Below are 12,178 nucleotides of genomic sequence, written 5' to 3'. Positions count from 1 at the left end.
TGATGGTAGGCAATATGGACTTTTATTAGATTATGTTCTAAAAGAACTTCTATGCAATCGATGGATGGGATTGTGGCAAGGTTGAGAAGCTGCAGCGGATGGAGATCTTGCATGTCTCACTCAGCACTGTGAGTTACCGACCACTAAATCCCGATATCCAAACTTCCTGCAATGAGACTACTAGCTAGCTGGATCACACGTTCTCTAATAAGAAATTTAAACACAATGAAACAGACAGCCTATTGCTTTTATTTGTGTCATTTGCAAATAGCGAAAATGAACCACTTTTGTTTAATCTTTTATTTTTAAAAGATACATAGATGTATTCAGAGTACATGTGCAAATGTTCTTTATGAAGAGGGGCGGATAATTTTGATAGATCCATTGCTTCATAAATTATTATAATCAAATCTTTACAACTGCTTTAGAATGACGAACCAAAAATTTTTAAGATAGCTTACTTTAAAAAATTGCACAGGTCAAAATTTGCTTTAGAACAAGTACAGTGAGGAAAGGAAGCATAGAAAAATCCTCAGAATTCTATCACCAGAGACAATTTTGACATTCTAGTCCCTATGTGCCTAGAGTTTATCAGTCTCTAAGTCTACCTCTTTCACAAACGGGTCTATTCCTTACTTAAAATTGTTTTCATGGGGGGCTTTTATATACAATTGCAAATTGTTTAAAATGAAACTTAGGTGAGATTTTTGGGATGGAGTTAAAATCGAACAGAACAACATTAAGAAAACAACCTTCTGCTGTGATCAAGAACGAATCCTGATCATTAATCCTGGGTGGGGTTATACCAGTTGTTCAACTCAGTCCACTGCTTGTCATTTTAATGGCCTTTTTCTAGACAGTACATGTGTGGTTTAGCTAGGGAGGCAAGTTACCGAGAAATAGCCTGACCAAACTGTGTGGGTTTCGACTTGGCTTCATCTTCCTGTGACACAGGCAACAAAGCAGGCAGAGCAAAGGGAACTACGCTGCTAACAGCTTATTATTTCTGTAGAACATTTTAATCATATTCCAAGCTGATAAAAGCTGGTTAATAACCTAGAACTACTATTATTAATTCCATACAACACAATAGAGAAGAGAAACCAGAGCGGGACTAGCAAGGAAAGCATTGTTTTCCAAATCAAGGAGCTGTCTTTCTGAGAGGTGTTCTTGCACCCAATATCATGGAACATTGTTTTTATCAATGACTAACAGTACTAGAAAAAATGTTCATTGACACAGCAAACGAAAGCAAGCTGGGAAATGAAAACTAAGAAGAGGAAGTTACGTTCTCCAGGACCAGATTAGGACCAAAATAAAATTGGAGAAGTAACGAGGAGTCAACACCATGAGTGGGCTGAAAGAAGGGCCAGTAATTGGCAAGTGTCCCAGAGATAGCAGAGTTGTCAACAAGTAACAAGCTGCCTGGAATCAAGCATGGAGTGCTGGAATTTCAACAGCAAATGTAACATTGTGAAATAGGGTCCTTACTAAAGCTTAGCTAAAAGTGGAGTGCCATTTGCAGACACTAAGAACTTGTTCTTTTTTGTTTTTCTTCTTTTACCAGGAATGCAATTCCACTTCACAGAAAAGATGACTACTTTTTTTCTTCTAGAAGAGATGGAGTCATTGAACAATGGTTTTTAAATAGGCATGCACAATTATGAAGATAACTGGATTCAGGCTCTTTATGTGCCTCCGTGATTGAAAAATGAATCAGCTACATTCAACTTTCACAAAGACTAACAGAAAAAACTGAAGCTGAATTGCATTAGGAAGGAGTTAGTATAGAATTGACAGGGATAAAAAAAATAGTGAATAAGAGTGGGAACAGTGGTAAGAAACTGATAGAATGTCCATGGTTTCACTGCTACTTTTCTGTAAGAGTGAACTGTGGTCAAACACTGGGGATGAGATAGAAAAATCTTAAATATGCTGGTGAGACTTCAAGTTTTGTGATTTCTGTTTTATGCAGTCACTAGAACAATTTGCACCAAGACTTTAAGGCAAGCTTTTATTACTGTTCTTCAAACTGTTCTTGTCATAACAAAAGTAAGGTCATTTTCAAATGGAAGTGTAGTGTTCGCAGCAGCAGGAGTCTGAACACCAATCTGGTAAGAAAGAACCTAAAATACATAAACAGAAGCTAGCATGTAAGCAAACCCTGCTGATACTTTTTCTTAGATGCACCTTTATTTTTTCTTTCCAAACTTTTGGTTTACAAATGACATATGTACACACACACACACACACACACACACACACACACATTAACTTTGAACGTTTAAAACAAGCTCTGTAAACAAGCATAAGAAATACATAGGCAATTCCACAACTGAGGAAGAAAAACTAATGAACATTTTGAAATATATCTTCTCAAACCTTTTCTGTGTACAAAATAATTTTATAATGTATAATTTTAATTTGTTTTAAATGCTTACAAAAAATTGTGTGATCTCTTGCTTGATTGAATACGATAAACATGATTTCGTATCAGTTTAGTTTTACATCGTCTTTTGAAATGGCCATTGTAGTTTATGTAATTTTTATACCTTTGGTTATCTAAGTATTTTTGCTTGTTCACTATTATTAGCAGCTGCAAAAAAAAAAAAAAAAAAAAACCTCTAGCACTTATTATTATTTTTTTCCAGCAAGAAGAGCATTGGAACAAAGAATCCAGGGCATGAACTCATCCAATAACTATTTACTCATACTCAATTGGGGTGGGCGTTGCATTTACTGGCAGTTGCCTTTCCTGGTAAAGAGAAGTGGTTAAGGGTGGATCTCCACTTTCAGTCTCACAGAATTGTAAGACGCATGGAGGAAGAAGGAGCACCAAAATGCCCACCTTCTTGCAGAGAACATCTGGTTCCAGACCAGGCTGCTAGGTCAGGGGGCAGGTGTGTATATTATGTATCAACGAACACCTACAAGTTCACAACGGCTAGACAAAGTACGAACTCATAACTGTCCACAGACCAGAGCCAGGACTAAGACTTTGGCCACCTCTGCTCGTTTCCCTGAGAAGTAACCGCGTCGCGGGGTCTCCTGGCGCGGGGCGCACGGGGCAACTTCCCCCTAACTGCTTCCACCTGGAGGACCTCCCCAGGCGGAGCGTGGCGTTGGAGATTAAGGGCGAGGCTGCTGAGCGCCGTGGTCCGAGCGAGGGTGGAAGACAAAACTTCGTGCCGTGTTAACTTGGTTGTCTCCACCCAGCTCGGGATTTACGGGAGACTACACCATGCAAGGTGCCTGTTCTAAAGATCGTCTCCCTGAGTCAATCAGGAAGCGCGGCCGTGGCTGCCAGGGCTTAGAGAGAGCCCACGGGAGAAGCCGCTCCGAGCAGGTGGCCTCAGCCCGGCCTCCTCCTCCTCCTCCTCCGCCGCCGCCCCCGGCTCGCCTCGGCCGGAGGACGCTGGTTTCCGCGGCAGACGGAGGGGAAGCATCCTCCACGCCGCACACTCCATCAATGGGATTCCCCTCGTGGGAAACGTCCCCTCCCGGAGGCCGTGCCCTCGCGCGGCCAGGCCCGTCGCCGCCGCGCCTTCCTCCGCCCAGGGCGGGCGCCACGAGCTCCTCCCCGAGCCCGGGTGGACGCGGCGCTCCCTCGGCGCCCCGAGCGCAGCCGGCACCACCCGCCGCCGAGAGGGCGGGCGCGGCGCGCGGGGAGGGGAAGGGGTTCTCGCGCGATTGGGCGAGGTTTCCGGTGTTGTGACTGAAACCCGTCAATATGGCGGCGATCGGCCGCGGCCGCTCTCTCAAGAACCTCCGAATACGAGGTGAGCCCGCTGCAGCCCTCACTCCTCAGCTCTCTGGGCTCCCGCCACCCCTGGCCCTTGCCTTTCCCTGGCCCTGTGTGTGTGTGTTTGCGCGCGCGCGTGTGTGTGCGGAGTGGAGGGGACGAGCCCGGGCGCTGGCCCGAGCCGGGGGAGTCCCCCGCTGGCCTGCGAGCCAATGTTAATTGGGGTTTGTGTGTCTGTTTGGCGCAGGGCGGAATGACAGCGGCGAGGAGAACGTTCCGCTGGATCTGACCCGAGGTAACGCGGGGCGCCCAGTGCGCGGCGAGGGCGCGCTGCTGGGGAGGAGCTGGACTCGGGGCCGGAGGACACGGGGGAGAGAACCGGGGAAGCCGAGGCAGGGGCGGGCCCCGCCGCGCGGGACCGGCGGTGGAGTGAGGGGCACAGCCCGGGAGCCCGGCCGGGCCCGCCTCGCTGGACCCATCCCCCTTCCCGGGGCTCGCTTCTTTCGCCCCAAGTCCTTCTCCGGGCCTCGAGAGTGCTGGCGGGCGCGGGGGAGCCCCGGGAGGCGTTGGCGGAGCCGGCCACCCCCTGGCTGGGACTGGTGGCCCCCTGGTTGGGAATGCAGAAGGGTGGGGGGGTGGGAGGGGGTGGGCGTCAGGCAGCGGTTTATCCTAAATCCTGGAGCCCCTGCAGCCGACCCCTGGGGCCGGCCCGAGGGAGGCGGAGGTTGTTATTTAGGTGGCAGGAGGATGTTTGAGGGAAGAGAGACCACATCCTGCCCTCCCCGTCTCCCGGAGCCAAAGCCGGACCTGGCTGGCTGGCTCGCTTGGGGCTGAAAGCGTGCTTCGCTTTTTCTTTCTGCACCGCCCAGGGGTCGTGCGGGGGGAACCTCCGGCATCGGGAACTCGGTCATTACTACTGCGTGTCTGGTTTACGCTGTATTTTCCGTCTGTTTCTGTTTCCCGGGCGGCTGGGACCGTACTTAGCCAAAGACCGCCCCCTCGCCCTGCTGCAGGTTCATTGTTTACCTTCTGCAGCGGAGACGTGTTTGTTTACATCTTCGGAACTGGGTATACACCAGGCTTGTGTTTTTAAGGACCCGATACGGCCACCAGCCAGTATCTTTTGATAACGGGGACCTTATTGGGGTTTCATCCGACAGGGTCTGAAGTTGAAGGCTTCGTAGTTACGTACTCATTGGGAGAGTCTTTTTTTTTTTTTTTTGTCCTCCACGGTATAAACAGGATTTGGTCGTCTGGTTTCTGACCAAGTCGTATCTCGTAGCAGCTGTAGCTAGCTTGCATTGTAACCTGGTTCAGCTGCGCTCGTTGAGATCGGTTGAAACACTTGTAGGAAGTTTTAAGTCGTGGTCGACATTCGATATACGATCGATTTATTATTTAACCCTATGTTGTATTCGACGTGTCACGATCATTGTTAACCCCTTAGTTAACCACGGGCTCACTGTTGGGACGTACCACTGAATTGAAGGCATAATGCATTCTCTCATTTGTTTTATGTTGTGTATAGTAATGTCAGATAGCTTTATAAACTGAAAGGCCAGTTCATGTAGCTACAAGAATGCTTTTTTTTTTTTTTTGTAACAGCATTTTATTCTGAAACTTAAGGAACTTGGCTTTGGGTTAGACCAGTGTTTGTGAAGGCACGAGAGTTGGAGAAGTACAGGAGAGCAGGGTTTGAGAACTGAAAACGTCACTAATTAAGATCACCCGTGCGCTAATTTGGAACAGGTTTTCAGCAGCTAGATGTGGTGAATCAGTGTCAGAACATGTAAAGCTCTTGGCTTTTGTGCGACTATTTGGAAACTTTATCATATGTGACACACTTAAAAGGAAAAACATTCTACATAAACTTGTAAACAAAAATAGGGCTAATTCTTACAGACCTGACATAATTTAACATTCCAAATTAGTAACAGACGGGGCTTATTAGTGATTTTATACACACACACACACACACACACACACACACAAGCATGCGTGCTTTAGATGGAGTTGGAAAGTGCAGGGAGGTCAGTTTGTGCATTAAAAACCGACTTGGATCTGGTTCATGTCAAAGTTTTGGGTTGTATGAGAGCTTGTGTGCAAGTTGGGTGCCTTTGGTTTACTCCAGTTTTAATGACGTACACATGCAGCTCTGCATATTTGCTATTTGAAATGCTATATTCCCTAAGAATTTAAAAATACTTCATGTTCATAGGCGTGTCCAGGATTACATGAAAAGTACGGAGAATGCTGTTTCTGCTTGCACTGGCAAAATATATTTCAGTTTGGAATAAAATGTACATGGTTAGTTTGGAACGGATTTCAAAAGTGATTCACAACTAGATATGGGAGGTTATATGAGAACTCCATTCCTAAATCATAAGTGCAGAATAAAAAAAAATCTGAGCTAGATCCGTTATATAGTGATGCTGTTGTTGAGAGAAGCTACTGTTCTGACATTTCATTGTCGGAGGAAAGCTTGTGCGTCTAGTGCGAAGAAAGTCCGTGAGGAATTAAACCGTAGAAATAATTTGAGAACTGTGGGCAGTCTGCGTTCTCCGAGGGGCAGCTGTTTGTGGATTGAATTACAACATGTAACAAGATAAGGTTCGGGCAGCCGAAATTGTTTGTTAAGGCACTATTTGTTCTTACTATGATTGTTATCATGTTGTCTCTGAGAAGCTTATCCTGTAGGTAGGTAACAGTCATTATCCACTACAGTTGGAGTGACTGTAATCCTTTAGGGAATGTCAGTGTTTGCCATAGTTAGCCATCGGACGGGCTAGCCGTGAAGTCAAGGGCTGGAACCTCAGCTGGAGTTGTTAATAAGTGGGTGATTTGGGGCAGGTTATTTGACTTTGTCTAAATCGTTCCATTTTCATCTCCCAAAGGAAACTTCAAAGGGTTATTAGAAATCGGAGAAACACATCAGGTAATTCCCAGTTGAAAGTCCTCAGTTACAGGATCAGATACTTTGTAATGTAACGCTTCTCCTGCCTTCCTGCCTTTTGAGATCAGGATTCCATTAGAACTATATCAGAACTGTTCTGAATAGTACCAACCTGCTAATAACCAATAAGGACTGTTGCTATTCCAGCTTCATTTCGTTGAGACATAGTACTGTAATTTGATAGGACTGTAATTCGTTGAGTTCCTGAGTATAATAACTATAACGAGAGGCCTCTAAAACAGAGCGCCTGTTATGTGTTTGCGGTAAAATGTAGGATTTCATCTTATGGAAGCTTGGAATGTTTCTGTAATCTCAGCATTTTTTAGTGGAGGTGCCTAAGCTAGCCTGACAGGCCGGGTGAGGCCCCCTGCTGTTCCAAGGTGCTTTGATTCTGGTGCTGTGCTAGTGCTGTGTTTCCACTGGGAGTTCCTCAGATAACAATGTTGATGGTAATTCTGACCTAGGACCAGAATTTTGTTATATTAGGTTTCACAGACAACCTGTTGATAATTTTTTGCTTTCAGTTTTGTTCACATAGCTACTTCTGTTTAATTTGTGGAAGTTCCTGGTATTTGCTATTGATATCATTAAATGCTGTCTCTGTGTTGCCTGCCAAAATGTACTTTGAAACCCAGCTGCCTCCCTTAGCAACTTCAGCTGCAAAAATTATCCTGTAAAGGCCCTGTGCGGTAGCCTAGTGTCTGAGGTCCTTGCCTTGAAAGCACCAGGATCCTGCATGGACGCCGGTTCTAATCCCGGCGGCCCCGCTTCCCATCTAACACCATGCTTAAAAGGGTGGCCTGGGAAAGCAGTCGAGGACGGCCCACGGACTTGGGACCCTGCACCTGCGTGGGAGACCTGGAGGAAGCTCCTGGCTGCTGGGTTCAGACCGGATCAGCTCTGGCCATTGCAGTCACGTGGGGAGTGAATCAATGGACAGAAGGTCTTCCCCTGTCTTTTCTTCTCTCTGTATATCTGACTTTCCAACAAAAATAAGTAAATCTTTTTTAAAAATTATCCAATTAAAAATACACACACACAGTTCAGTAGTGTGTCTCTTCCTGGTACTGAATAGCTTGAAAGGACACAATGTTCTTTATTTTATGTGTCCTGCTAGTATAATTTATGACTATTGTATGAAGTGAATGCTTAAACATGGACACCTGGGTTCAAATAGTTATTAAAATATTTGTTAAAAGTACTATTAAGTTTTATAATATCTTGTTATTTCTGATAGGAATAAAGTTGACTTTCTTAGTGTAACAACTAAAATAGTAGAATGTCTTCTGAAATGCGGTAGATTTCAATATTAGTTTTTTTTCTTATTCTAGTTAAGCCCTCATTTCAGTAGGTGAAAATGTTAAATATGTACCTATTTGAGTTGCTAAAGAAATACAAGTGAGAAAGGTGTTGCACCCTGTTGAGCAGGTTGTTGTAACAGACATGAAGATGTGCTTGCAGTTGGGTCAGTTCATGTGGGGGAAGAATGATCAGCTGGTTTGTGGAGGATTGGAGAGGTCTCAGGGCTGTACTGTCCTAAGAGTGGACACGGCAGAAGGAAATACGGGGTTCTCCAGGGAGTATGGCACACCTTGGAGAGGGGCGAGGCGGAAGGTAGAGGAGTTGACCAGGACCAGGTGCAGGACCAGGGCATTGGCTGTAGAATGAAGCCAACTAGGTGTTAGAATTGAACTAATTCCTTTGTTTCCCTCAGATTGCCAGCTGACTTTGTTATGCCCCTGTTCTGTGTGGGGAGCCTTTAATTCTTTATTGAGAAGGTAGAGGCTGTTCGACACGGAATCTCTAATCTCTCTCGTACTTCTGTTGCCTTGAGTCAGAAAATAAAGCTTCTCTATTCCTTTCCTAGGGGAATTTAGAAAGGAATGTTGTGCTCCTAATACTGTTTCTTATAAAATTAAAATCTTGGTTTGTTCCTTCCCCTCAGCTTGGGTTTTCTCGTGCTCACCAGGCGTTTGTTTAATCCTTCCTGCAGACCAGGTGCTGGGTTGAGGGTGGGAGATACGGAATGGTAAAGGTGGGACTTGAAACGGTTGGGTTTCTATAGGGTCAGCAGGGGGAATTGCTTGTCCTAACTCCATGACTTCTATTTTACTTTTTAAAAAGATTTATTGATATAAAAGGTGGGGGTGGGGAGGAGGCGGTGGGAAAGAGGGGGAATCCTCCCCGCCCGCTGGCTTATTCTCTGAAAGTCTGCAAGTGGTAGTGTGGGCCCGATGGAAGCCAGAGGCCAGGGCCACCCTGCTCCGTACGCCAGTAGGACGTCGGACAGAAACAGTGGCTGTGACTAGACTGGGATGTCAGTTCAGCACAAGTGCTGACTTGACCTGTTATGCCATGGTTTTCTTTTTTTAGCCACTATAGTATAACATAACACTTTCCCAGTGCTGAAAATATTTTTAAAATATGTCGTCTTTAAGTGTTTGCTAGGAACCTCTTGTAAAAATCATTGGCAGATATCAGATTCTTACTCTACTGTTACAGCTGTTACTGTTTTAATTGTTTTATGCTATACACTTAATGTTCAGCAGGGCTGTCTTAACCCTGTTGTGCAGCGGAGAATGTGGGGTTTGAAGGTGAGTGATAAGGCTAGTGAGTGAGTGATAAGTGTTTGGCAATCGTATAATAGCATTTGTCCCCTTGTATCCCAAAGTGACCCTGCTTTTCTCCTCCATTGCCCCATGTTAAAGCTGGAAGCCACATGCTTACCCTCTTAATTCTTTTGAGAAATTTGTTCCCATTTGCCTCTAAAATATCTGTTGTATCTGCATTCAGTCTCTCCTATTCCCATTGTCATCGGGTTCACATGCTCATTATCTCATTTGAGTGACAGGAAAATCATCTGTTTTCTCTCTCATTCCCTGTGCTGTGTGGTTGTCAGGATTATTTCCATGAAATCTAAAACTGAACCTGTTCTTTCCTTAACAAAACGTAGGGCCCGAGCTGTGGCATAGTGGGCTAAGCCTACAGTGCTGGCATCTCTTATGGACTCAGGTTCTGTTCCAACCACTTCACTTCCCATCCAGCTCCCTGAACGTGGCCTGGGAGAGCAGTGTAAGATGGCTCCAGCGCTGGGGGTCCTGCCTCCCACGTGGGAGTCCTAGAAGCAACTCATGGCTCCTGACTTCTGATCGGCTCAGTTGCGGCCATTGCCGCCATTTCTGGAGTAACTCAGCTGATGGAAAATCTGTCTGTCCTCTCTCTGCGAATCTGCATTTCAAATAAATTAAAAACAAAAACATTTACACTTCTGCTTTATAGACTCATTTTGTTTACAAAGTCTGAACTTCTTAAATAGGTTTACTGACTTGGCATTATAACTTACTCCTGTATTTCTTGTGTACCATGATCCTAAGCACATCGTCCGGAATGATCTGTCTGCATAGCTCTCCCGTGTAATGTGCTTTTTCCTGCAGGTCTCCCTTCTTCCTGCACGCAGTGTCCATCTAAAGCACCAAACTCCACTTTGCTTAAAGACTTTTTGTTCTTCCTTGACAATGGCATGCCAGTTTCTGCTCCCCTGACCTTGCATAGTTGTTTTCTCTGTCTAGAATTCGTTTTGGAGCACTCTGTCATAGAAATCGTAATTCTTTAAGGTTAAGGTCACTTGCCACCTCTAAGAATTCTTTATCTTCCCAGTGGGGATGTATTGCTTGCTGCTATACTTTTCTAAATCTTTTTAAAAGATTTCTTCTCAGAAACCATTGTATTGTTCTACTGTCTGTCCATGTCTATCCCCTTCACTCGAGCTCCAGCTTCTGGAGGGCAGGATCCTTCCTTACCCATGACCATAGTCCCCTTACCTCCCAACACACACCCTGAAACTAGGCAGATGAGTTCATTGAAGAGTGGAGAGAGAGTGGGAAGAGGGGTGGTATAGCATTAAGGCCAATAGCAGCAAATGCACTTGGCAGCTCTGAAGGCCTGGGACATTGATGCCCTGAAGTGGACAAGCCATTCTTCAAGGAGGAATGGTAATGACATCGAATGCACACCTTGAATTTTGGGTTGTAGTGTTGCCAGAGATATGTGAGGTAGAAGGGACGCTTAACAGTGGTAGTTTTAAACTTATGGTCTGATTGTTCTCTGCATAGTGTTGAGAAAGAATGTAAATGGAGAAGGAGTTAAGGATTTGAATGTTTGATGAGAAGATGATCAAGGTGTGTGTCTCGGTGTAGTACTGGCTGAGAAGATGGGGCCATGCGGAGAGGAAAGCAGGAAGCCGGTGAGGGAGAGGGCTGTGCCCGCTGAAGTGCAGGAGCTGGGGACAACGCTGCCTAGGCTGCAGGTGACACGGCTTGCCTTTTAACCTCTCTGGGCTTTCATTTCCTCACCTGTAAAATGCGTAATGCCTAAAAACTGTTGCACTTTCACCTTTGGTCTTTGTGATTCTCAGATGTCACTACAGGATATTAAAAGGTTAAAAAGAAAGCCTTTATAGCCTTGTTAAAGCTCTGTAAGAAGTATTCCCATAAACAATAATGAATACATGTAGGAGTGGTGGTATTTCATAGCACTTTAAATGTAAATTACAGTCAACTCTCAATTTCCTTTTAAGTGATCCATCTGCTGTGACTTGCCGCCTCCTCCCGGGTCTCGGGCTGCTGAAAGCAGGGCTGTGACAAGCACAGCGGGCTGAGGGAATGGCTTGCATGCCTGAGTGTCTGTTCCTCTGATGATCACCAAGCAAACACATTCCACTTTCAGTTACGTGTACATGAAAGTGAGTAATGGGGAAGCGGTGCTGAATGTAAGCTCCTAGTGCTTGTTTATGTGCGATTTGGGAAGATCGCAGAGTCTCCCTGCCCTCACCCTGTAGGAGAAGGCTTCATTTTGTATGATTTTCCTTCATACGTCAAGTGTTAGCATTACTTTTTATTTCCTAAGCAGGTATTGCTGGAGTGGTGGGAGAAAGCACACAGGTTGAGATGTTTATTAGGTGACATGTGAGAATCATTGAGAGTTGATGTGTTTTGCATCCGTCTTCTGTTTTGTATTTTGTTTTTTTGAATAACGCCTTAAGAGTTCTTTCTCTAATATAAATATAATTGATAAAACTCTGCAGATGCCAAAATAAGCTGAAAATTAATACTAGCAAAATATAACAATCATCTAGCTTAAAAAAAAAAAGTAGAAAGAAAAACTAAGCATAGGTACAGTTTTCATTTCCTGTTAGTCTTCCATCCAGGTAGATGACAGATCCCAAGCAGTGTATCTGGGAAGGATGAAATTCATACAGAATAAAGGTGAGGAGATGCCAGCGCTTCAAACATATCTTATTTAAGGAGTCAGTTGAATTTAATAGGAAATATAAAAGTTTTTAAAACCTTAATTGCCCAGGGCCCAGCACCTAGTGGCTAAATCCATACCTTGTATCACCAGAATACCATATGGGCCCTAGTTTCTTTCCTGGCTGTTCCACTTCCCATCCAGCTCCCTGCTTGTGGCCTGGGAAAGCAGTAGTG

At 44.9% G+C, this 12,178-nt stretch overlaps 1 protein-coding gene across 2 annotated transcripts in view; it reads left to right on the top strand.

Annotated features, from left to right (window-relative positions):
- The first annotated feature begins 3,692 nt into the window (after positions 1-3,692).
- The window catches only part of RICTOR (RPTOR independent companion of MTOR complex 2), a 102,110-nt gene continuing 93,624 nt past the window's right edge, over positions 3,693-12,178 (top strand). Inside the window, exons 1-2 of one of the 2 annotated variants that reach the window (XM_040977480.1) lie at positions 3,693-3,779; positions 3,990-4,037. In XM_040977480.1, the coding sequence (XP_040833414.1) occupies positions 3,731-3,779; positions 3,990-4,037 (97 nt within the window). In that variant the 5' untranslated portion in view covers positions 3,693-3,730. The remainder of the gene's footprint in view (positions 3,780-3,989; positions 4,038-12,178) is intronic. The other variant, XM_040977481.1, reaches the window with a different exon arrangement.

The sequence above is a fragment of the Ochotona curzoniae genome, unplaced genomic scaffold (assembly GCF_017591425.1).
Source record: "Ochotona curzoniae isolate NIBS_2020 unplaced genomic scaffold, NIBS_Ocur_1.0 contig_2754, whole genome shotgun sequence".
Classification (NCBI taxonomy): Eukaryota; Metazoa; Chordata; class Mammalia; order Lagomorpha; family Ochotonidae; genus Ochotona; species Ochotona curzoniae.
The sequence above is the reverse complement of the archived record's forward strand: the minus strand, read 5'-3'. Positions and strand labels throughout refer to the sequence as shown.